The sequence below is a fragment of the Hyposmocoma kahamanoa genome, unplaced genomic scaffold (genome assembly GCF_003589595.1).
Source record: "Hyposmocoma kahamanoa isolate Upper Pololo Valley unplaced genomic scaffold, ASM358959v1 94, whole genome shotgun sequence".
Lineage (NCBI taxonomy): Eukaryota > Metazoa > Arthropoda > Insecta > Lepidoptera > Cosmopterigidae > Hyposmocoma > Hyposmocoma kahamanoa.
The window spans coordinates 8,088,837-8,116,385 of record NW_020654878.1 but is presented as its reverse complement, the minus strand read 5'-3'; the positions used below and the strand labels follow the sequence as shown (position 1 = coordinate 8,116,385).

Sequence of the window (27,549 nt, the reverse complement as noted above, 5' to 3'; positions counted from 1 at the left end):
ATTGAGCGTGTGACAATATAACGTGACAACTCTGTTACCCTATTGTGGTTTAATCATGTCCACTTGCTTGAAGGGTGGCCACAGCTGACGCCTCTAATTCACCATTTGGTTTACCTACGCGTAGAAAGTTATTGGTTCAAAAATACATTGGATTATGTGTCTCTATTTTTATTACAAACTTGTCATCATTGAAAAATATAGAGACATGACACTAACTTTTACTTACAGTTTACGATGTGATCGATAGCTTAAGTACTTAAGCTAATCTAGTACTTATACGTATTTATACGTATAAGTAATAATACGTACTTAAGCTTTGTTTAATTTAAAACCTTTTAAAACATCGATTGTCCAAAGCAAACATTCCCGAATAAAGTAATAATGCTTGATTTGAATGCGCTCGTAAAAAACATGTAACAAAACTAATAATTGTTTGTAGATCTCTAATAACATTTTTGGTGAAATGAGGAAACTGGCCTCATTTCACCAAATTATGTAAACAGTTACGTCAGATGAAGAGTCGTCATTAGACTCGGCGATACTCATACAATACAAAACCCATACAACTAAAACATGTGTTAGAACAAACGAAATGAGAGCTATATCTCACGCACCCTCGATCTAACGAGGTGGATCATGCGAGCAGTAATATTGTTCTTTATAAAAATATTCGAGTCCGACATTCATTGTGTTTTAATAAATACTGACAATCATTTGGGGGCAGCTTTTATATAGATAGAGAGTAATCAAGATGGAAGTTTCAGCCTTAGCTTTTACCGTATTCGTCTAATCTGAACACGTTTAGTAGATACTCCAGCAAATAACTTCAGTGGTAAAGTACTGTGGCGGCTTTAGACGTCGCCTATTATCACCGGCTGGCTGTGGCAGTCTCTTTGGACGAGAGTCGCCAAGGATAGTGTCACACTTGCCGAAAATGTTTGACAGTTTTTAGTTACGTAAATTATCATGTCATCGATTGCAAATTGTTTGCCCGGTTTGATAAAAAGCTATTTGTATAAACCACGAAACATTATAATTATATCGCCGTTCACGAAGTTCACGAGGCCGTTTTATTGTTTGTTAGGGGAGCGATAAATTCCCCAAATTGGTGACACCGACGTTAACAGCCTCAGCGGAGCCACCGTTTTCAGCACCCTTGACCTGGTAAAGGCTTATCATCAAATTCCTGTGGAAGAAGAGGACATTCCCAAGACAGCTATTATTTACTTTTTAATATTACCACTCCATTTGGCTTGAGGAATGCGGGTCAAACCTTTCAAAAGTTCATCGATGAGGTCACATGGGGTTTGGATTTCTGTTTTCCTTATGTGGACGATATCCTCATCTTCTCCACAAGGACCACCTGCGGACTCTTTTCCAGCGCCTTCATGATTATGGTGTTGTTTTGAACCCTTCTAAGTGCAATTTTGGATTAAGAGACGCCCGATTTTTGGGTTACGTTGTAACTCCCGATGTCACTCGCCCTCTGCAAGAACGAACCCAAACCCTACTGGATTTTCCTCCTCCCAAAACCGTACAGGGTATGGGCCGTTTTCTGGGCATTTTAAAATTTTTATAGACGTTTTATTCCTCAGGCTGCTAAATTTCAGGCCCCCTTAATTGACGCTGTAGTCTCTACCAATGGCAAAGGCGCTAAACCATTCTCATGGACGCTGGAGCTTCTGGAGCATTTCGAAACCTGTAAAGCCAACCTATCTAGTGCCACGTTACTGCAACACCCGATCATGGATGCATCCCTTAATTTATTTACCGATGCATCCAGTGTCCATATTGGTGCTTACCTTCAGCAACAGGTGGACGGTGCCTGGAATCCCCTCGCTTTCTTTAGCAGGAAATTGACTCCTCGGCAAGCTCAGTGGCTTGCTTATTATCGGGAATTGCTGGCGGTGTACGAAAGCGTACAACATTTTCGCCACATTCCCGAAGCACAACACGTGACTATATATACTGACCATAAGCCACTGCTGTACGCCTTCGTACAACGTCGTGAAAAATTACCTCCACCGCAACTGAACCAGCTATCTTTTATTAGCCAATTTTCAACTGACATTCAATATGTTAGGGGTGAAGATAACGTCGTCGCGGACACTTTATCCTGCATCGAGGCGATTTCACTCGAAGACGATTTCGCCGCACTAGCTCAGTCTCAAATATCTCACATAGAGTTGGCGAAAATGCAAGAAGGCTCGGCCTTGAAATTGGAACAGGTTTTGATCCCGGGCACCAACATCACTCTAATATGTGATACCTCAACCGGTCGCCCTCGACCTTACCTCACTTCGCCGTTCCGTCGAGCTGCTTTCGATCGCTGCCATAACCTCAGCCACCCTGGTGCACGGGCATCTTTACGCTTGGTAGCAAGTAGCTACGTATGGCCTAGCATCAACAAAGATTGTTGCGAGTGGGCACGTTGCTGCGTTCATGTTAAATCACCTGTTGGTCGATTTGATCAACCTACCAGTCGATTCCGTCATCTGTACATCGACATCATCCGCCCACTTTCATGTTCTAATGGTTTCAGTTATTATTTGACCGCCGTAGACCGTTACACACGGTGGCCGGAGGTTTGGCCTACGGTGACAACAACTGCAGAAGTTTCCGACAAATTAGTGTCAGGATGGATTGCCCGTTTCGGTGTTCCTAGCATCGTCACGGCCGACCAGGGGCGTAAATTTGAGACGGCGCTATTTCGGCGACTCATGGATTTTTGCGGAGCGAAAAGAATCCACACCACCATTTACCATCCTTGCACCAATGGCATGGTGGAACGCCTCCATCGTCAGCTCAAGGCAGCTCTCAAGTGCCACGCTGATACGTGGACGAGAGCGTTGCCTCTGGTGCTTCTCGGCACGCGGATAGCTTTTAAGGAGGACATCAATGCGTCATCAGCGGAACTCGTTTTCGGCGAGACCCTCCGCCTTCCTGGCGAGCTCATTGTTGCACCTCCTAACCTAATCAGCCCCGCAGACATCTGATTTAATAACGCAACTAAGACGTGCGATGGTGTCGATTCGGCCCGTTCGTGCATCTCACCACGACAGGTCTTCGACTTTTATATTTAAGGATTTGGCGACGGCCACTTACGTATTTCTTCGGGACGACACGTCTCGAAGATCGTTGCAACCGCCGTACTCCGGACCTCACCGCATCCTCGATAGAAGGGACAAGACAATTTCCCTTGACGTCGGCGGAAGGACAATCACCGTCAGCATCGATCGTGTGAAACCTGCGCACATCGATGCTGATGTCACCGGTGGCTTCCGACCCCCACCTGCTGTGCCACCGACTAGGCATCCCCTGGCTACAGCCCCGCCGCAGTTGCCGTCTTCAGTTCTTTGAGACAAACCAACCACCTCCTCGCTCGGCACTCCGTACATGACCCGGTCCGGAAGGCATATGCGTTTTAAAGATTTTAGTGATTTTGTTCAATAGGCTAATTTTTTATAGGCGGCTTTAAACGCCGCCTATTATCACCGGCTGGCTGTGGCAGTCTCTTTGGACGAGAGTCGCCAAGGAGAGTGTGACACTTGCCGAAAATGTTTGACAGTTTTTAGTTACGTAAATTGTCATGTCAGCGATTGCAAATTGTTTGCCCGGTTTGATAAAAAGCTATTTGTAAAAACCACGAAACATTATTATAATAATAATAATAACGCACACACTCAACATAGCCCCGCACTAGGGAAACCCTGTGTCGCGGGTGCCATGGACACACACATAGACAACCACAAATTACACCCAAACTCACGAGAGAAATAAATGTAGGCCATACAAATATTTCTCCCGGCCCGGGAATCGAACCCGAGGACCACTGCGTGGCAGTCCGGTATGGTAACCGTTGGGCCACGGAGGCAGTTCATAATATAATATATATGGTACAGTCTTCAACCAGTTATGTCTAATATTGATGCAAACCACCCTATTTTTTCTCTATAGTTAGAATACTTATTAATGAAATACCTTATTTTTAATTTTACAAAGAAAACATTCAATTTACGCTACATTACGTTTTACAAATTATTTTATTGAATGAATTTTTATTCAGTTCAATTTATTATTAATTAATAATAGAAATTAGAATAAACTAAAACATATTAATTAGTACAGCAGTCTTATGTCTGTTTAGGATTTTTCATTAGAAGAAATACTGGATCCCAAACTGGTGGTACGGAGAAACCATCTTCCCTGTTGAAATTAGGATGTTTTTTAATTTCAATGGCCTCTCGTAGCATCCTGGGTAGATAACGGACTTCTTTTGCAAGTCAAACTTCATTGAATGTGTAGGTTTATCCATGACATGCTCACAGACTGCAGACTTGTTTACGCGACGGTGTTTGACATCAGCTATATGTTCTTTGACAAATACTTCGCTTTGTTTGCCCAATATAAGAGAGACCACACTCACAGTCAAGCTTGTAAACTCCTGCATCCTGTAAGGGGATGTTACATTTCACGGGTCTCAGGAACTGAGAAATCTTCCTCAGGGGCTTGAAATAGGTCTTGATAGATGCACGCCTGAGGACTCTTCCGATCTTGTCTGTAACACCTCTCACGTAAGGTAAGATGGCAGGTCTTCGCTCGACTGTTGGTGGTTTCAGATGGGACCTGCGGCATTTACAAATATACGCGATTTAAATCCGGAAAAATAGTTTCATTTCCTATGTGTAACAATCGCGGAAACCTAAGAACTCGTTATTTCATTGATATTTAATAAACTACTCAAGCGATGTCAAATATACGAAAAATTTATAGGGATCGGCGACTTGTGAATTGTGACTTCGGGATCAAAAGTCGGGTCAATGACCGCTATTAATGTGCTGAATGGCTCAAACTATAGTAATTTTACACACATTTTCCACTAGTAAGCGGCTAGTCACGTACGGCTTATTTATTCAAATAAGTCATTACATCATACAATACCCATTGACGCGGCTCTAAAGTAAAACAGAGTCGCGCGCAGTCAGCAGCCCGCGGCTAGTCGCTTATTGGAATATAGCATTTAGGCTGAAAATATCTTATCACTACGGCAATCCTAACAGACGCGTAAGTACTATTAGTTACACTAAGCAAGATGCCAATAATTAAATAATAAATGTAAAACAAACAATAAAGCTTATACAACGTTTTAGCTTTTTAGGAATAGTGGTCGAAATCAAAATAAGATTTTTTTACTTATTTATTACACACGTCCTCTGTATTTCGAATGTGTATAAATAAGACATCGAACATTTGGATTAGTACATACGATTCGTCGTCGTTTTGAGCGTCAGATAGTTACACCGCAGATTTCAAAACTATCCTCTGAATTAAATTTTTAAAATAAATAAAAAGATATTTATTTCTCCACAAAACATAACGACCACAATACTTAAAAAACGAATAGAAAAAAAAACAATTGAGTGATGTGGACAAAAAGGTTAAAGACTCAGCATTGCTGATTTTCAGTCTTCACCTGGCTAGCTGTTCGCTTGCTGCACCAAGCTAATATGAGTGCTAATTTAAGCTAATGTAAGCTAATAGGAGTGTACACTAAGTAATAAAATAACCTACCTTTAGTAAAAACTGAGATCTTTTGAGATCTAACCGGATACTGAGTGGAGTTTTAAAGAAATCTCATTCCAACAACATATGGTTTCGGAATCCACACATCCGGAAGTCAATGTTACAAGCTGAAGTGTAATCAGTTGCAAATGACGCAAATCACGCGGAAGACTCGAGGGGCCGGTGGCTCGTGATTCCAGGGCTAATTGGCCGGACGCTGTAACCCACACCGCCATATGTCGCGGAGTTGTAGCGCTTCAATCTGAATACAGATACAGAACCAAAATCTTACCCACTAATCTGTGAATAATATTATCAAATTTCACACGGGTTTTTAGAAATATATTTTTATAAATGGTGATCACGTGTATACGACCGCTACGGAGTCAAAGTACTTTATAATATTGTAGATAGGATATTTAGCTTCATGGACACCATAAAAACCACTTGTAGATATTTTTATGGTGCCTGTCGAAAGTGTCCATTTATAAGGATTAATTCCTTTTAGGTAGCATTGTATCTTAAATTAAAGGAACACCATGAAATTTTACAAAAAAGATCAGGAAATGTATTTGCGTTTTTCCGACGTTATTCGTAGGTACTTCAAGATGGGACTCGGGGTAATAACCAAATGGTCGGAATAGGTCAATCAATGTTTCAAATGAGTAGATATTTATCCACTCATTCGGATTTATCGATTATCTAGACGATATAGTTACGAGGAGTAACAGAGTGGTCAAAACAAGTGGTTTTAGTAACAGTAGAGCTCCTTGTGAAAGGGTTCGTCCAGGGAAGTGCTGCCACCTTACCTATTTCTGCCGCCAAGCAGTAGTATCAACATTACCGAGTTCCGGTTTTGAAGGGTAAGGGTGTTGGTGAAATTACAGGCATATGAGACATATCAACTTATGTCTCAGGGTGACGGACGCAATGGCAGTGCCCCTTAGACCTTTGCGATTTAAAGCACTGAGTGGCACTCCAACTGTTATGGACAGGCGTGTAGCTTACCATCAGGCGCACGACTTGTTCGTCCCATCACTTGATATTATAAAAAAAAACTACCAAACATTAATTAATTACGTTTTTCGAATTCCGGATTTTCGGAAATTCGTTTTACTGCATCGTACTACTCACGTAGGACGCTGACGTTGAATTTTATTCTAGGGGCGCCATGTAAAAAAAATTGTATATGGATAATTGTGTTTTTTTTGTTTTTTTGTGTTAATTGCATGTGTTTCGCCTATAGTATATTCATCTATATTTTCCCATTATTTAGGTACAAATTTGTGTTATGCAAATATGGAATCGCGCGTCGACGCTTGGTTAAAGTCGAGCGGTTTCGCCCGTAGCCGTGCGTTACTTGCGCGCAGTGACGCGTCAGACGCGAGAGCGTCGTCGCGCAACTACACGCGTCGTCATGCGTTGTAGTTGAAAAACGGGACGCGACGCGACGATTCGACTCTGCGCCAGTGACTTGAGCCTTTATCTTTCACCGAAGTTTTTTTTTATATGAACTACAAGCAAAAACTTTTTTGTACTAATGTTATTTAATATTATTATATATACGTATATAGTTATCTATGAATTCCATTATGAATTCGAAAAAATAATTAAATAACGTTTGGTGGTGTTAATCACTCCGTGTCGCTCCTGGTATCTATATATGCAGATATAGGTATTTATATACTTACTCGTTTGGAACACCCTATTCTGTCTCACTACTCATAATACATACATAATATACATACATTTTATAATATACTGTATATTATGTACAAATGTTCTTTTTAATTTCTAAGTTACACATGCGTAAATGTTTAGTGGCAACACCAGCCCGTTACACCAAGTACCAAGTACCAGTTGCTATTGGTGAAGGAAAACATTGTGATGAAATTTGCATGTTAAAGAAGGCTCGAAATCCTTAGAAAACGTGAAGTTCCCAACCCGCATTGGGTCAGCTAAGTCGCTTATGGCCGAGACCTTTCATAGAAAACCCGTGCTCAGCTGTGGGACAATAGATTGATTATGATGTATGTACATTATATTACCTGGTTATATTACTGGTTGGTTATTAGTACGGTCAGTATATTATATTACCTGGTTATGTTACTGGTTGGTTATTTGGAGATTTTTCGTGTTTGTTCATGAAATTCGCTTATTACGAAACATACTTTCGTAAATGATGCGATAGAAGAAGACGGGTTTGGGGTATTTGTGTGATCTTTTTAAAATTTAGTCCGTGATCGTCTTCGATTGTGTAGCAAAATAGTGAACAAAGTAATATAAGTACCTACACAACAGTCTTGAGTATTTGTTTTAATAGAAGTACTATGTGACGGGAAATCGGGAGATCTTACAATCTCGTTTTCTCACGGCCCCATTTTATCCCTACCGACCAATTTACAGGAACTAGGATGAATCCTTATAACGTTATTGTGCGATTTTTAAACGACCGTGTGGGAATTCTGTTTCACTAATTAAGTATATATATTAACGATAAGTAGTTGTAAAATGTACGGTAGTTTAGTATTATTATAGAAATATTATTATTATTATAAATTTGTATCACGACCTACACAAAGTTGAACGGGAATGGCATGACAGGATGTTTTATTTTTTAAACGTTAATTATTGTCTCTGGCTGACTAGCTGACATCTAACAAGAGCGAGATGGAACTATATACCTACTAAATCATATGAAAGAAATAGACAGATGTAATATCCTGGAAGCGTTCAAGCACTATTAACTGATTGTGTTCAAATTGAGAACTTACTATGATGATTACTTACTTACTTTTCAATCATACTTTATAATTTGTCGTACGACAAAATTACATGTCATATCTAGTCATTATCATTGAAATTAATAAGGTGAGTTTGTAATTTGATAACATAACTGGAACGTATCTTGTATTTTTACATTTTCATTGATTGCATAATTATATTATTATGTAAAATTTGGCACTATTCAAAAGTTATTTTAGGATTTTCGCTAAGTCAATAAAATTATTAAGATGATTAAAATTCCATTTAAAAATTGCAATAACATTCATGCCAATAATTTGTCAACAATACTTTAAAGATTGGAAACTCGAACATTGAAAAAACCTCAAAAAATGCTCAATAGCTAATTAATAGTATTTATTTATTGACAATTGGCTATATAGCCTAAAAAGACAACAAACAATTATGAAACTGGAAATATAATAAACCTTAAACGAAATTTCTTAAAAGTGTAACAAATCTAAAAAAGTTAGTCACGGAGTAACTTTATTTGAATTGCTTATTTTGACAGATGAGACCGCTATGTACATGACACGCATAGATTTAGTATATCCATACTAAATCTATGATGACACGTCATGAGTGTCACGTCGAGTTTACTATGAATGAAAAGGTGAACGGATTTCGAATGGGGAACGTAAACTGCATGAACATTGAATTGTTTTTGTGAGGTCATAGTACGAATTGGACAGGCAACTCAATTTACAGGCATAAATAGGATTGGTCTAAGAGCTCATAGTAGGCCCCCTGTTCAATTCGTCAAGCCATAAGCACGCGGCTAAAGTACCATGTCCCGCAAATTCTTATTATTAAATATGTTAACGGAAGAAGAATCAGATGAAGATACTGTAAGAAGAAATAATCATGTTGTAATATAAGCTGTTTGTACCCTCTAAAATAAAATAAATAATAAATAAAAATAAAACGAACTTTTTCGAAAATAACTTTTTTATATAATCTTTTATCCCGGGACAAGTATTACGAACTAGCAAAAGAGACCTAAAAAAGTTTACAACTGGCGTTGGTATGTTTACGTTATATTGCAACTCTTATTGTGTATATATACTTTTGAAAACAATGCAATGTTTTAAAAGTGGTTACATAATTATGATAAAATCACAATCCTAATCGTGTACATTTTAATGCAATTATAAATATGTAATATGCATTGTATAAATATTTACTTGAAAATGATATGGATACACGTATGACACCATATATTTTTCTTTGACTGTAGTTTGTTTGTTTTTCTCTGAAATAAAAGTACCTATACCTTTTTTAAAATTGTGTCGTGATTACCTATTTTTGAAAACAGCACAAGGTACATTTTTTGAAATATCTAATATTTACATAATTTCGAAAATGTGTGAACGTTTACGTTTCAATGCACGCGATTGTAATACGCGCGGTATCGTACGAGGCATCGTGAATCGTGTTTTCGTTGCAGAGTTAATAAAGATTCTATGTAGGCTATACGATTCAATGTTACATCAACAAATATTTCAAATCTCGTCTCGCCCATCCTCGTCGATCCCGACCATTTCCACCGAAGATGCGCTAGGAGAGAATAGATATTTTGCCATACAAGTTTTAAAAATCGTTTCGCCTCGCCGCCCGGTGGAAATACACCCTTAACCTGTTAACAGTTGCCCGTCGTCGTCGCAAAGAAAGTCGACCTCGCCGTCAAAGAACTACCTTCTCCGCGCATCAGACCTTGCGACTGGAGCTTGAGTACGCGAGGGGTGAATACGTAGCAAGAGCGCGAAGGTAAAGTTATTGTTACTACTCTATCTTTCTAAGGCCCCGTGTATACACGCTACACATTGACGTATCTTGTTCCGTTGCACTGGAGGCGAGTTTCGAACAAAAACGTGTAGTCTGGTGTGCCGTTGTCCGTACATTAAAATGTAGGTACCTATACATATTCCTACGATCACGTCCGCCTAGTGTGCCTATATTATAATGAAAATATCGCTTTCAAATTTAGCGCTATACATTTTATATGACCACGGGGTAGATACCTATGTAGAAAAATACGTTTTCACCTCACTAGCTCGGAAAGGCTTTCTTACTCGTTAGAAATATGCGCGCCAAAGGTTGTTGTAATTCGAACTTGACGATGTACTGTGGTGCACTAACTTTTTCTTTCGATGAAAAACAAACATAATGACACGTCTAACTATTAAATTTGTCTTACATTATTTATGTAATATAAATCCGTTGGTATATTTTATTTAATTATTGTTGACATAGCAACTAATTTTGTTTATTAAATTATTTTAATTTGTCGAAGAACTAAATGATTTGTTATAGTTCTACTGTTTTTCTGTCATCTACCATTTTCCTCGCTATAGTGAGGTGGAAAGTTGTATGTTTCACTCATTGGTTTCACTCAGCAGCAAAGTTGTTTTGCGTAAGAAAAGCTAGGCGGTGTGCGAGGAAAAATCCCCATATCTTAGCTTCGATATTATCGCAGCTGTGGTGGAAGAGAGCAAGCGGAGTATTTGTATAAATATTTGTACCTACATACTAAACTGCGAGAGATGTGTGCGAGGGATGCGAGCGAGGAATATGTGGGAGAGACGCGAGCGAGTTCGCCGTCGCCTCTGCTCGCACCGCACCGCATCCCACCCGCGCACAGCTGAAAAGAGTCCGCTACTCATCCTCTCACCGTTCAGATACACACCGCTTCACAAATTTCGCTACGCTTCCTCGCACCACCTAGCTATCTCGTGCCGCTTTGGAGGAAACCATCACACCGCTTCACAGCCCTGCTACGTATCCTCGCACCACGCCTCGCTCCGTCGCACATCCATGGTGGAAAAGCAGCCATAGGCTGCGAGTCCACCAGAGATGTACCAGATAGCTAGGCGTTGCGAGGCGGCCAAAAAATCCACCAGTAGGATTACTTCATTTTCCTAGCCTTGCTTAGCGCAGCTCCGGTAGAAAAGGGTTAGCAGAGCTAAGTATTTGTACTTACAAAATAGCGAGAGATTTCTGCGAGGGTTGCGGACGAGGAATGTGTGCAAAACGGTGTAGGAAACTAGAGCCACAGAAAGTATGACACTAACCGACACTGACACATCGCCATCGTTCACCCCACCACACCGTACCCCGCCCGCGCATAGCTGAAAAGAGCCCGTAACGCATCCTCGCACCGCCTAGTTACCTCGCTCATCTCTAGTAGAATCGCAGCTTAAACACCCTTTGGCGCCGTTTTATTTCCAAATTCTTCAGCAAAACAAACACGTTTATTGCAGATGTGAGTTGGCTTCAGCGCTGTCGTTAAGCGAGACGCAGGTAAAAATATGGTTCCAGAACAGAAGAGCCAAGGACAAAAGGATTGAGAAAGCTCAAATTGACCAACAGTACAGGTAAGGTTTATGTTATACTAAGTATTATGGATCTCACCAAAGTTGATGTCAAAAATATCCTTGCGATCTGTTGATTCCACCAGGGGGTTAGGTAAAATTTCCAAGTACTCATATCTACACTATTAACATGGGTAGAGTTATTTCATTAGGCTTTTTTTATTATACCAAGTAACGGGAGGAACAAGTCGTGCACCTGGTGGTAAGCGACACGCCTGTCTAAAGCAGTTCCAGTGCCATTCACGCCTTTAAATCGCAGATCTGAGGTGCACTGCCACTGTGCCCATCAACCTGAGGCATAAGTTGACAAGTTCCATGTACCAGTAATTTCATCAGCACCCTTTACCCTTCAAAACCGGAACACAGTAAATGTTCACATTACTGCTTGGCGGCAGAAACAGGTAAGGTGGCAGTGCTTCTCTGGACTTTTACATAAGGAGCTCCACTGCTTACTGTGAATACTTTTGTCACCACAGCTACTGCAAAGGTATTGGCCGTACGAGCAGCGTGCAATGTCACTGTAAGGTCGCTTTCAAAATTATCAAACGCATTGATGTCATTGTCATATTATGATAGTATTATAAATAGGAGTAATATTTGCAACAATTGACGAAAATTCACCCAATATTTTTTTCAATATGAACGACTGTTAAAATAAACTAAAAACGTTACCTATGACACTAATAGTTTCGTTGTGTATTAAGTGCGGTAAATGAGGAATTACTAACGAGACTCTAACTCAAATCCTTGCCATTAGGGTCGTATTTCCAGTGCTTGAAATCATACTCAACTCTGCTCAAATCCTGACTTGAGCATTGAGTAGAGTTCTAGAATACGACTCTTAGTCCGAAGTCGAAGACTGAGGCTTTCATTGTCGACGTTCGTAATTCCCGTACCGCCTTTGAAACTTGTACGTAAATACTTAGTATAATGACATGCAGGTTAACTTGACTATAATGCCCCAAATAAAATCCTCGGGCCTTTTTCTTCTCATTACCGATCAGCCCGAGGGTTTTACTTGGGGCATTATCCTGCATGCAACCATACTATTCACGCGCCAGTGTGATGAAAAAGTTTGTGTACGAGATCCCCTATTCAGTAGGTAGGTATAGCATGCCCTTTTGGCTGGTTTGGTCACAAGCTTGTAGCTGTACAAGTAAACGCCATCACTCGCAACTAGTGATGAAGAGACTCAAGTCTTTTAAAGCCTTTTAAAAAACCTCGACTAATTATTAACGCCTCACGACTAGTCTAGTCTTTTAACCCTCAAGTCTTGAGTCATAAGATTAAATCTGAAGACTAATTCCAGTCGTAGTCTTTTAACCCTAGGAAGCTTAAAAGACTTGTAGGACTAAAACGACTAGCGCTTTATAGCCTCGGGAGTCGCGAGTTATGAGCTGTATGGCGTGATTTTATTTCTACCCGCAAGATATTTATTTTTCGATTGATGGATAACGTTAACGTTTGTTCATAGAAGTCGGTTAATTATAACCAATTCAAGAATTTCTTTTTTGGGAATTATTTCTTTATAATATAATATAAAAATGAATGGATACAGAACCAAAGAATTTTATCAAAATTTAGTGTCTGATACTGTCGTTTGACCATAACGATGAATGAAACATACTATTTATGAACGTATTAAGTGGAGGTCCACAGTCGCTATGTAGTTATGTATATAAATTGTTCTATGTATTACAGATAAATTGTATCTCACTACTGTGCACGGGTTTCTAAAGAAGTTTAAACAAAAGTACCAGGACTTCATAATAAGAAAAGTGGTTACAAACCAATATTACACAAAATAAAAAAGGGCACGTTAGAACTGGATTTCCATAGACTTTTAAACATTGGTTGTATTTCATTATTTTAATTTACTCGCAGAAAAAGAATTGTATGCAATCATTATATAATTAGGTCTTAAAATCTCGTAACTGTTGCTTAAATCACTCTTTGAATCCTAATTTTATTATAAGTAAATAAACGTGATTATTTACTACATACAATTTTTATTTTATAAACTTCGGGTTTAATAAGACTAAAATAAGTAAGTATAAGTCCATTGCAAACAACTAGAGTCGTTTAAGTCTATTAAGGCTTTTAGTATAACGACTGAGTCTTAAGGCCCATTTAGATGGAGAGTGTTTATCGTCTCGAAGATACGATTATCGAAAGAATATAAAAAACTGTCCTCGTCTAAACATTTGCGATTATCGACCGTCCACGTGAGCGATAATCGCCTCGCCTTTCAAGATTGAATGTCTCCGTGTAAACAGAACTCGAAAGCAAAAATCGTATGTCGAGTTGCAGTGCGCGAGGGTGTTTTGATTATCACTGCTTTTCTAAGTAAGACAAGAATTAATGAAACGAGAACGAAAAAAAATTTGAATTAAGAAATGTTATAAAATTTGAAAAAAAAAATGTATATTTCTGTACAATGCAAGGAACTTAATATTAGGGGTTAAAGTATGAAATTGCCGTTTTATTGCAATAGGTTCTTTGAATTTTCATAGAATCTTCATGGTTTGAGGTTTTCGAATGAAACTTTTTTCAAATGGTTTCTGTGATTTTTTTTTTTAAATTTGAAACATTTGAATATCGACTTTCAATTGTTTTTGTTATTCAATTTAGACAAGAAAGATGGATACTGCGAAAATTCGAGTGATTTTTGAATACGAGTTCCGACGCGGAACTAACGCGGCAGAAACAGCCCGCAATATCAATGCTGCGTTTGGAGAGGGGTCTACTAATGAACGCACCGTGCGATTTTGGTTTAAACGCTTTCGTGATGGAAATTTCGACTTAAAGAACGAGCCACGAGGAAGACCGCCCACATACAGGTGAATAACGATGAATTAAGAGAGATAGTGGAAGCCGATCCTAGTCAAACTACCCAGGAATTAGCGGCATGGTTTAACGTTACCTTACCCACAATATTGACTCACTTGCGTCAAATCAATAAAATAAAAAAAATACGAAAAATGGGTGCCTCATGATTTGACTGATCTGTAGAAAGAAACGCGTGTTGAAACTTGTGTTGCCTTGTTGAACCGGTACAGAAATGAAGGAATATTGGATCGAATTGTAACATGTGATGAAAAGTGGATTCTTTATGATAACCGGAAAAGAAAAATGCAATGGCTGACCCCAGGTCAAATGCCACAACAGTGTCCTAAAGCAAAACTTACCAATAAAAAGGTAATGGGAACTGTTTGGTGGTCTCAGCAAGGTGTTATTCACTATAGTTTTCTCCGATCTGGCCAAGCAATAACGGCAGATGTCTATTGTGCCGAACTCCGAACCATGTTGACAAAACTAGCAGTAAAACAGCCCCGACTCATGAATCGATCTTCACCATTATTGCTCCACGACAACGCGAGACCTCACACAGCACGAGAAACCATTTTGACCCTTCAGGAACTGCAGTTAGAAACCATTCGTCATCCTCCGTATTCACCAGACCTTGCTCCAACGGACTACCATTTTTTTCGTGATTTGGACAATTATCTACGTGACAAGAAGTTTTCTTCCCAGGAGGCAGTACAAAATGCTTTCACACAGTTTGTGCAGTCTAGATCGTCGGAGTTCTATCGCAAAGGCATTAATAACCTTCCCATTAGATGGCAGCAATGTATAGATAATAATGGCAACTATTTTGATTAAATAAATTTGTTAAAAATTTAAAAAATAAACAATTTAGATTTTCAGTACAAATCGGCAATTTCATACTTTAACCCCTATTATTATCAGCAGTTCCAAATTTGAATGATTTTTGCGTCATTTCGATATGTCCATAGTCAATACCGCAGTAATCACTGAACTCGAATGGCGATTCTCGCACTCAAAACGATTCAAACCGATTTGTACGATAATCGTATGAACTTGAAAAAATGTCATACGAAATCGTGTTTAGACAAGTCGAAAACTCGTAAACAAGAAACTCCTTACTATATATTTATCTGTGTAAACAGTTGACGAGGCGATTAAGTTGCTTGCGAATCTCGTATGACATAATCGTAGGCGAGATTTTAGTTCTTGCCTGAATGTAAACATTATGATACGATAATCTTATGGCGATTATTGCTTACGATAATCGCCTACGAGTTTTCGTCACGAAGCGTGCGAGAAACTCTCTCCATCTAAATGGGCCTTTATTAATGAAAACTCGAACCTACAGTCGTAATATTAGAGTCGAGTCCTGTAAAATGGAGTCGAGTCGTTATAAAACGCCTTAAAAGACTGAGTCTCTTTCATCGCTACTCGCAACTGCGTGACTTATATTTACTTTTTATGGTATGAACAAGGGTTGTTGCGAATATAAGCAAAAATTAAAATATCCGCATTCATCGAAGCTGATATTCATTGCGGATGTTCGAGACGTGACATGACCTAACAGGCACGCTGGAAGATTTTACAAACCTTCCAGAAACAGACTGGAAGCCGAAAAATAAGCTCAGCTGTTGTTTTTCGAGTACCTATAACTTTGGTAAAATTCTAGAACGGTTAAGCTAGGCAGATTTGTTTCATGCAGACTGATTCTTTTGCTAATAAAATCATTAAAATAATATTTTTTTACAATACGAGGGAAAATTAGAAAGTATCTTTCATATAGATAGGATTCAGTGAGGATGTACCTTTTTTGCGTTTTTATTAATAGGTACATAAAATCAGCATTCGCTGATGTTAAGGTCAATAAAAATCAGCATCAGTTCATGGGTAAAAAAAACTGCATCATCGCGATATACCCTACTGTCGAGAAAGGGTTGGCATTCTCATCTAAGAAATCGACGAGACGGTTCGAACCCTTGTTATAGCGTGTGACTTTAATTTCTAAAGGTATGATGTTTAATATCAATATCTTAATCTTGCTAAGGGTGATGGAAAACATCGCGATAAAATGAAACCTGCATGAGAGAGAACCGTGTCCAGCAGTGGGACGTATAATTTGAGGTGGGCGTTTAATCGAAAAATACTCAAGAAAAGTTCGCTTTTTAAATAAGCACACAAGCACAATTTTCAATTTAAGCGTAAATGTTTTTAAGTCCAGTCATCTATGTTTCAACAAATTAATTCGGCAATGTGAATTTTTTTTGTTGTTTTGGCCTCTGTCAATGTGAATAATAATTTTATAAAAATAAAACTCGGTATTTTACAAATAAACTTACATAACTTAAAACCTTTAGGTGGTCTACCACTGCTTTTCGCCATTAACATTTTTTTAACCGACTTAAAAAAAAGGAGGAGGTTCTCAATTCGACTGTTTTTTTTGTATGTATGTTACGCGATAACTCCGTGAAAACTTTGTCAACCGATTTTGATGATTCTTTTTTGTTGGAAGGAACCCTCCTCACCTCAGAACCTCAGATGTGGTCCCATTTAAATTTGAAGAAAATATTCCACCTCTAAGAGTCGCAAACTAGGGCTGAATGACTTTTGAGGTCGATTTTTTTAGTACTCTGTACGTTTTTCTAAAGTATTTTGTAAGCTTCAAACTAAAAAGCGTTTAATTGAATAGCATTTAAAAAAAGACGCTTTTTTTAAAGCACAATGTTTTAACGTTTAAAAAAATAAGCAGTTTTTCCCATCTCTACGTATAATGAGTATAAAAGGTTTTTTTTAACTATACAGGCAACTAGCAGCTGCATCAGGCCTATTTCCGTCAGTACTGGGTACCCCTTACTGCCCGCCCCCACCCTGCCCGTGCTTGCCGCTGCAGCAACCACCGCCGCTGGATAAATAATTGTTAGTAGTTAGGTGCTTGTTCTATTTATTACTAATTTGAGTATAATAGTAAACAATATTTACTCGGTAATATTTAATCGTATAAGGTAGAAGGTAAGTCATTATATAGTAGCATATTGTTCAACAAAAGTATTCTGTATTTATTAATAAAGATAATATCTCTAACAATGGGGGTTGTTCAATTTGGTGGTGTGGGGAAAAACAGCAAAACATCTAATTACAAAACAAATGGAATCACATTTCATCGGTAAATAAATATGTTTTTTTTTTAATTTTAGGCCATTATAGCAAAGCTCAAGGTAAACTAGTCGATGTGAAGTGAAACATTTGACGACGAATTCGGGGTGGCCAATCGGAGCGCAGTTGTCACAGTAATGATTTGGCAGAATAGTTTTCAAACAAATTAAATTATTTCTGGTTATATACTGATGAAATAACCACACGATATTTTATTTATTAGGTTCATCAACAGTGACACAATTTGTTATTAGTATTATGCCAAGATGCACAACTAGTGACAGTTGAAACACAACTTGCATTGAGCAGATTAGTCTTAATATTTAAATGCTATGAAATCCGATACAATTACAAAGAAACAGAAAACAATTTGCCTGCACTCAGTACAATCAATCAAAGACTTAGGTATTATACTAGACTCCAAACTTACCTTCGTACCCCATATAGAAAAGACAGTTCTCAGGGCTTCCAGGCTTTGTACTATGTAACTCAAAAAGTTGGACATAGTTATGCAAACTAGAACCAACCCACAAAATGTCACTTTCGAGATAATTAGACTTTTGTAAAAACAGTGTGAAGAAATAAATAGGTAAGTTATTTGAGGCAAACAACTTGAGAATGATATAGGGAAAGTATTATATTATATAGCAATAAATAGAAAATATTATGTATCTTTTCATTTAGTTAACGAGAACCATGTTTTAGTTTTCGTAATGAAAACGCTAAAGATAGATCTTTCATGATCTTTTTGTCACATGTACTGAAGTACTGTAGACAGTAACTTCAGTACATGTGACATGGATCCATTTAGCATATTTAAAAAAATACATTATATGAAGTTAAGCAGCATGGTTCTTTTTAGCTATTAAAAAGTTACTTATTTAGGGTTGGGACCCTGAAGGACTTTTATTTTCTCCGTTTTGGCTTGGTATATTGTCAGGATCTTTTGTGAGCCGATAAAAGACACTATCCAAAATTATGCTTCGAAAATAATAATTTATGTTTTTTCTGTTTCCTGTAATTGGGTTTTTGTACATACATGAAATAGTGTAGTAAAAGTTTACATTTTAATTTAATAGTTTTTTGTTACACTTTATAAAATAAAAGAATTTTTCGATTATATGATTTTTTTTGTTATATTGATCGATATATAATAAGAATATATAATAATATATCGATATATAATAAGAAATCATTTCCTACGTAGGTTTGTAATGATGATTTTTCTTATCAGAGTACAAAGTTTTTTTTTAATAAACACCTCGTCTGTGTTGTTGATGTAGCGTAGTGTCTGAGTAAAATCATGTCGATGTAACACATTGTCGGAGTAACGTAATGTCTGAGTAAAATCATGTCGATGTAACAGGTTGTCGGAGTCGCGTGTGTCGAAATTCAGTTTTAGAGGCCTGATCTAATGCGACTGGCGCAGCTAAAAGAATTCGCTCACATTTATCGAGACTAAAAATGTTTCAAATGGTATCGCTTGAAAAGTGCAGAGATCTTTTGGACCTTACTTTTTTATACAAAATTTCAAATAACAAAATTGATTGTCCGTAATTGACAGCAAAGTACAATTCCGCGTAGATACCCTCGTCGTAAGATTGTTGCCCTTCTGTCGCCACCATTTAGAAGAACTAAACTAGGTCTGAACTCACCAGTCTGCCGTCTGTCTAGACTACACAATGAACAGAGTACCACAGTGGATATGTTCTCGGACTCGCTAACCGGTCTCCGTAGAGCAATAATTAGCATGTAAACATCTTATAGCACTTACCCGTATTCAACTCCATACTATTATTCTCTTTAAACCAGCAATATTATTTTGTCTATGTCCATTTGAAGGGCATCTGAGTCAGCAACACATTTATTTCTTTGAGAATCTTTAGCTTTATTGTCAGAGCGCTTATGCAACCAATTTGTTCTAATAAGAGAGTTTTACTGTACTTATTTATTAAGTTAAACCTACAATACTTATATATTCCTGAAACTCGTTTTATGGTAATACAGGCATTAGTCCAAGATGTTATGAAATTAAATATAAGTTGTACATTAGTACCTCTAATTCTAGTGAATTTTCAAACTGAAGTCGTGTAACAATTAGCATATAATAGTAGTTTAAATTGTAAAATTATGCACCATCCCCCAACTGGGTTTTATGTTGAAATAAAAATAAAGTTACCATTGAATAATATTTTATTTCGGGCAAGTCCACTTACCATGGCCTTTTCCACCGAGGAGGCTCGTCCGCGTGTAGAAGAGTCCATGGAAAACAGTATTTATTTAATCCATTGCACACAAACAATATAATAAAATTATTATTGCTACATTAACAATCCTTAACACTATTGTGAAATAAAATATGTGGAAAACATAACAAGATAAAATTAATTGATTAAAACAACCAATTGCAATTACATTTTAGTCCTTAGTAAAATCATTAGGTACTCATATTCCATTAAACTACCTATTCAGTGTCAACCCTTATTTTAGTCCTTTTGCAATCCTAAACTAATATCAATTAGATTTTATATATTTGATAGCTATATTGGTGTTTAAGTTTACCTTAAAATTGTATATTATAATTAATAAGGATAACATAACGATTGCACTTCGCCACTTCGTAATATTTTTTGGAATGTCATATAGCTGTCTCTAGCGAAACAAAAACGATATTGAAAAAAAAAACTAACCAAATATCATTAAACATTAATAAAATTCGTTACTTATACTAAACACTCATTCTAGCCACAGCTTTTACAATGGAACTTATTCGGTTAATACCCTTTCCGCGTACGTGTACGTATTCCCAATGGGGAACTGCAAGCCCTGACTAGTAGTTACACGAAACAAAGCCGTGCTTACATATTGTGAATTTCAAATGTAAAAACTGTGATTCAGTGCTAGACGACTATATCTTAAATAAGAAAAAAGAATCTAGTGCCTACGATACCTTATGTGAACAAACCTTACATGGAGAAGAAAAAAATTGTAAAATGACTATGTAATGCAGTCGCTTCACTAAGTCCGCTTGTCCCTCACTAGCTAGCTGTCTCCTGGCCTACCTCCCGTCTACTCTATGTCTGCCTGCCTAGCTTCAACTAAGCGCAACTTGACACCTAAGTATTAAAAATACTGGATAAGTATACACGTTAGAAACTTCACCTGAAAACTAGGAAATGCCTAAAGAGATGAAATAATTAATTACGTATCGTACTCATATTCTTTGGTCGATTTACTAGAACTTTGTGTAAGTGTGGTCGAAACGGTGAGGTGACGTGTAACTGTATCAGTTTTTGCATGTTTCACCAAAGCGGAATTTCACTATCGGCTGTAGTAACATGTTTTTCAACCGTACCAGATTACTGAAAGTTCCGAATGTAGAATTTAAGGCTCAATTCATATTGCGGCGGAATGGTGTAGAAGCGAATTTTTTTCACGATATTGTAATGATATATAGCGTAATAGTAAGTAATAGCGTAATGAACTTTCTCAATGTGTAACGTACAAACTAGATACGGGCCAAAAATCACGTCGCGCGTCTTTTGTGGAATTTTACAGCTGCCGTCCGCGACGCGTGGCGAACCCGCGGAAAGCGACATCAAACGTCGACGAAATATAGTAGGGCGCAGTAGCGAGAATGCTCGCGGATGCTCGATCGCGCGCGACTTCTCGCGCAGCGAGGCGTAATTGCCGCAATGTAAATTGAACCTAAAAATCCAGCGCTATCAATATTAATGTTTGAATAGAACCATTGATTTAGTCGAAGAGCGATACTCACAAGAGAGCTGAGAGGGTGTGCGGAGGGGTGCCTGTGGTTAAAAGCGGCGTTGCGAGCCAGCGGCGGCGGGCGTGGAAGCCACATTGTAGCCGGGTCCACCGCCAGCACCGCCGCCTCCCGTGCCGTAGCCGCCGCCACCGCCACCGCCGCCGCCTGATATCGGAACATCATCACCTAGATATTTTTGGTGTTGTCTTGTGTCTTTTAATACTGATGGAGTTTTTAATCTATCTTTTAAATAATAAATTTCTATAGCCGAGACGGTTTTAAGTTTTAGTTACAATTTCTTAATCAGCAGTTCCGCCTTCCTTTTCATAAACAAAGCACGTGCGTTTTGGTAACTTTCGAATAAATACTTACACAACAGAGAGTTTTGCAATACTAATCCTAAAATAACTAGTTTTGTAATTGTTCAGAATTACCGTAGCTACTTTTGCAATAACAAAATGATAACATGGCTAGTTTTGTTATGATAATAGTAAAAAATACAACTTGTTTGCAATTTTAATTTTCCTTTAGGCCTTTATATGTTATTTCTTATTCTTCGGTCACTTTTCACAATTCAAGAATTTCGTATGTTAACCAATCTCCTCCGAAATGTTTGACGATCAAGTTTTTAATAAATGAACACGAGGGACCTCGCGGATAACAAAATAATAAATGCAAAACAAAATAACGGATTTTGCATGAGTTTACACTCAATAGAGCAGCGTTTGCAGGTTGACGACAAAATGGCAACTTTTGAAAGTGTAAAACTACAAAACATAACGACTTTTGCAAAAGTAGTCAACATTTGACACTGATTTGATGAAAATATACCAAGTTTCGACACTGTATTGTTGAAGTATTTGAAATTATTTAAAATACTGATCCATTTCACGCCATTAACTAAAAATCATTAAAAATGTCACATAGCGCTGTTTGCAACTGAACTACTCATATGTTAATAACGCAATTTCGCTCATAAATGTCGATTACGTTGTTCAAATCAAAAACTTTTGTTTAAGAAAATGACACTTATGTTTTTCCGATTCAAATCGCGTATATTTGTTGTTCAAACAAACGAACGTATCAGGCCCTTTACGGGTTATGGCTGACTGACAATGACGGTCAGCCATGACTATAATGCTCGATACGTTGGTTTATTTCAAAAAACAAAGTTTCATTTCCTATACGTAACAATCGCGAAAACCTAATATCTTACAATAGAGGAGAAACCCCATCTAATTTCGTCTTAATCAAGAAAACTTAATTACATACTAATTATTTTCAAATGAATGTAAATATCATTATATTATTACATCATGATTTGTCGTTTGTGAATGAGCTCAGTTACTTATAGTGCTCATTAGATAATAATGCTAAATAACTAAAATGCCTATCATGTTAGTAAACACTTACCGGCGTTATAAGGCTGCGAGCGCGCAGTGTTATAATTGGGCCGCATGGGTCCCCCGCTATAGCCTTGCTGGTAGCCACTACCAAAGTTGTTCCCAGTCTGGCCCCAACCGCCCTGATCGCCGTACCCTTGATTGCCCCAGCCGCCTTGGTTCGAGTCCCAGGGACTCTGGTTGCCCCAGCCGCCGCCTTGTCCATAGCCTGTGTTATAACCTGTGGTAAATGATTTGCATAGAAGTACAGTATGCGCTCTGCAATCTATGCTCTCCAATCTCTTGAATGGTTGTGTCCAATCCGTAATAGATCCACTACAATATTAATGTTATGTACAAGGAGGCCAGTATTGACACATAAACTGATAAGATGTTATGTTACGTTTAGTAGCAGTAGAGCTCCTTGTGAAAGAGTTCCTGGGTAGTACTGCCACCTTACCTATTGCTGCCGCCATACAGTAATGTCAGCATTACCGTGTTCCGGTTTTGAAGGGTAAGGGTGCTGGTACAGACACATGGGAATTGTCAACTATGTCTCAGAGTGGTGGGCGCAGTGGGGTAGTGTCCCTCAGATCTTTGCAATTTAAAGCTCTGAGTGGCACTGTAACTGTTATGGAAAGGCATGTAGCTTATCATCAGGCGCACGGCGTGTTCGTCCTGTCACTTATTGATGTTATAAAAAAATGTACAGATCTTACACATACCAATTCATTCTCCTAATAGATTTACCATTTCTCATAATGATAGAATCTAATAATTTGATAGATGTGCAAAAAAATAATGCGTATGGTATCAAAATCGTGCAGTATTAGTATATAGAATAATGTCTAATTATGTTAGATGTCAATCTTTAATCATTTTTTATACTTCTTTGGAATAACAACCACTTTTCATAAAGAAAAAGTAATAACAAAGGTTCATTGGTTGAGCTAAATGAAACTCACCTGAATTGCCCCAATCCTGCTGGTTGCCCCAGCCGCCGCTACCACCGCCGCGACCGCCACCGCGCCTGCCACTGCTGCTGCCGCCACCGCCGGGCCCGCCCGTGGCCATCTCTGACTTTGACAAAGCCTTCTTTACGTCCAAACGCTGCCCATTGATCTTATGGTTTTGCTGCACTAAAAGCAAACATTACACACATAATCAACACTGAGTACAAACATTGGCTAAACGCGTACACTACCAGCCATACAATTAACTTCATGCCACTTAGCACTATCAGAACTATAATTATTATACTCAATACTTTATTGCATACCATAATGTTATTATTGTAGTTTTGAAGGTGAAAACATAATTATGTATTATATTTCTGTTACCAATAAAATCTACCTTTCAGCTTTCTAACTTTAATCAGATTGTTTAATCAAATAAATCATTATTAAAAGCTTATCTTTCTGGGTGTGTAAAAATTTAATTTGCTCAGAAGAACCTTGGTATATACTTACAGCATATTCTATCAACAGGGTCATAATCATCGAATTCTACGAATCCAAACCCTCTCTTTTTGCCAGACTCTTTTTCAGTCACTAAACTCACGGAGACTATGTTCCCGTAAGAGCTGAAGTACTCCTTCAAGTCATCCTCCTCAATGTTCTGTTTGAGACCTCCAACAAATAGCTTTTTAACTGTAGCACTTGCATCTGGCCGCTTAATTTCATCCCTAGGCACTGCTCGCTTTGGTTCTACTACTCTGAATAAGGAAACAATACTTTTTATTGGATTATATAAATAATTTGATACATTTATGATTTTTAAACGGGATTAAGGAAAATAACACTTGTAAATTACATCTTCAGCAGAAAATTGTTAACTATATGACAAAATCTTGATTTTTCGCTGGAAAAAACTGACTACAAAGCTTACCGCCCATCAATTTTATGGGGCCTATTCTTTTGGGCATCATCAACCATATGAGCTCGAGAGTATGTGATAAAGCCAAATCCTCTTGAACGCTTCGTCTGGGGATCCTTCATCACCACCACATCTACAATATCACCCCATTGCTCGTAGAACTCTTTTAATGATGCGTCATTAGTTCTATAATCCAGACCTCCAATAAACAACTTTCGCATATGTTCTGGCTCTTCCTAGAAATAAAAATAAATGAAGGTTGTTGATACAGGATGTAATTGTCAAGTGTACCCATGTGATTATTCTGTAAATATAAGAGATATCAAAAACCTTTAAACTGATATTGAAAGTATGTGACCTAATAAATAAAACAACATCAATGACTTTAAAAAAAATAAAACTAGAAATTTCAATGTTAACACTCCTGTACATTTAACATGACATTCATAGAGAGGCTTTAGTTTCAAACAACTAATAGGAACACAAAATTTTGTACTTAAAAATAAATATTGTTTTTATTCAATTAAAATATAATTTTATTACTTTATTTATAGCAGTTTTGTTATCAGTAAACTTATAGTAACCTCTTAAAGTATTCAACTTAAAAAAATCGATTGAATTTTTCCAAGTCCTTGGTAAATGAAAATTTTTCAGCTTAATTTTCTCGAAACCTATCGCCCGCGGAGAAAAACTATTAAGAACAAAAAGTGTTTATTTATCTAATTTAACTGAAACAAACAATTTAAAACAAACTTATAAAAGCCTTTAAACATTCCAGTCCAGTTTACATAGTACCTCCTTTCCTATCGTCTGACCGTATAATCGCCAGGGCACGCTTAAAGATTACACTCTGTTTAAGATAGATTTAAATAATGACGTACCTGAACAAGCAGGAAAAAATTGGCAATTCATTAATGTACCTTATTGAATTTCTCCCCGTTAGAAACACAGTTAATCACACGGTTAATTAATTTGAAATGATGTCGCGATATGCGCTGCGACAACTCATAAATCAATTCCTTACATTTGTTGTTATAATAATTATTAATGTTTCCTATTATTATTGGTTGTAAGAACGTGAATTATTTCGAAGTTGTAAAGTTAAGTTACCTAAAACAGACAATGTGAAAAACAGTGCCGGTAAAAAGAAAAATTGTTTTTACTCACAAATTCATCACCACCACCGCTTGGTTTCATGTTGATATTTTGCTTCAATAGGTATACAAATAGGTTTAATTTAACACTTATTATTACTTAAAAGATCGGTAAAGCGCATTGAGCACACAATTTTCCTTTTATCCTTAGTCTAAAACAATTCATGGAACGAAAGATGAAATTCGAAAGAAAACAAACGTCAGTCAACATGAAAAATGATAACGTCACACGGTATAGTTCAAGTAGCAAAATGTTTAAGAAATTTCATTGTTTGTCTCTTTTACTCAGCCTCGCTGTGAATATACTGTCACACTCGTTTTCGCCAAAATCAAAGCCTCCTGGAACACCAAATATTATCACTAGCCAATCCTAGAGCGGCATTTAATATACCGGAACTGGTTAATCAAAAATACAATATCGAGCCTGCCAGTAGTTTCACAATGTTTTACATTTTCCTTCTATATTAATTAATGAAAAATAAAAGACGATATACAATAAGAGTTTGTAAATCGAGTGGTTTTTCGCTTTATCCCGGATTATATGGTTCGTGAAGACGATCTGTGCACGAAAAATAAAACGAGCTCTAATATTGGCAATAATTTAGATAGGTTAAGCTGGTATCATTTTTATGTTGCTAATAATTTATTGCTTTCTTACCAATAATTTTTTTGTGCTTACAGCCATTGACCTACCAACAAATGGACATCGGGTCTAATACAAAAACCACGAAAAGAATGTCCGAGGTTAACCTATACAAACGTAGTGACATGTAACGAAATATAAAAAACTAAAACAATTAATTTAAATTGTAACGTCATTGCAGTACTGCCTAAATTTGCTTACAACAATTTAAGGACCCAAAAACACCATATTCAGCTTCTACTGGAAACTTAACAAAATGCAACATATTTAGCTTCGACTGAAAATTACTTGAACACAAGAATAATGGAATAGCCTTTCTCGTAAATATTAATTAATTTTTTTATATATATTATTATGTCGAATTTTGTACAAATTCACTTAAAGGTATAATAAAGAGTTGGGCAGATACATACATACAATTATTACTACAAATGTGAAAATAAGCGTGTACTATAAGAAATGTACCGATATTCTAACTAAACGTAAACTCAAATATCCGTAATTCCGATTCATAACAAAACCGTTACGCTTTCGAGTAATTTTGATGTTTTTTACATAGACAAAATTAGCTTTCGTTTTGTAATCTTCTTACAAACATATTATGAAAATTCGAGCTAATGTTATTTCGGGCAAATGTATTTTCTGACTTCTGATAGGTAATCCCAAACCGTAAAACGAGTGCAACAATATTTTGTTGGTTATTGCTAACGTTTAATAAAAAAATCATTTTAGAAATAGCATTAAAATCAAAGCAACTCTAGAGTTTCTTTGTTCTAAGTATTTCAATCGCTTGTGGTTCGAACAATTGAAAATGACCAAGAAGTTTATACAAGCTTCTTGAAACTGACGTAATTGGTCTTTTTCCATCTTTTGCATGCAATGAGTAGAAAAAGGACAGTTAGCTATTTCATTATTTCGTCTGCTTTTGTAATTTATATTTACGATTCAGTTATATATAAATTAAATACTATAAACCTGTACAAAATAACACTTTTAAATGACAACTATGATAACACAATATATTTGTTTATTG

At 37.3% G+C, this 27,549-nt stretch overlaps 2 protein-coding genes across 3 annotated transcripts in view; one reads left to right on the top strand and one right to left on the bottom strand.

Moving 5' to 3' along the window:
* The window catches only part of LOC113237991 (homeobox protein rough-like), a 37,420-nt gene extending 18,138 nt beyond the window's left edge, over positions 1–19,282 (top strand). The window contains exons 2-5 of the mRNA XM_026474707.1: positions 9,993–10,113; positions 11,607–11,720; positions 17,346–17,459; positions 19,063–19,282. Of these exons, the coding sequence (XP_026330492.1) occupies positions 9,993–10,113; positions 11,607–11,720; positions 17,346–17,457 (347 nt within the window). The 3' untranslated portion in view covers positions 17,458–17,459; positions 19,063–19,282. The remainder of the gene's footprint in view (positions 1–9,992; positions 10,114–11,606; positions 11,721–17,345; positions 17,460–19,062) is intronic.
* A 689-nt stretch (positions 19,283–19,971) lies between these two features.
* LOC113237848 (heterogeneous nuclear ribonucleoprotein A1, A2/B1 homolog) lies at positions 19,972–26,002 on the bottom strand. Of its 2 annotated transcripts, none has more exons than XM_026474542.1 (7): positions 25,887–26,002; positions 24,732–24,955; positions 24,314–24,558; positions 23,810–23,983; positions 22,876–23,085; positions 21,475–21,627; positions 19,972–20,812 (listed from the first exon to the last, which is right to left on the bottom strand). In XM_026474542.1, exons 1-6 carry the CDS (start codon positions 25,914–25,916, stop codon positions 21,512–21,514), a joined length of 999 nt encoding a protein of 332 aa, XP_026330327.1. In that variant the 5' UTR covers positions 25,917–26,002; the 3' UTR covers positions 19,972–20,812; positions 21,475–21,511. The 2 variants fall into 2 exon arrangements, with proteins under 2 accessions (XP_026330327.1, XP_026330328.1); XM_026474543.1 differs by having other exon boundaries at positions 22,876–23,073.
* Between the last annotated feature and the right edge of the window lie 1,547 nt (positions 26,003–27,549).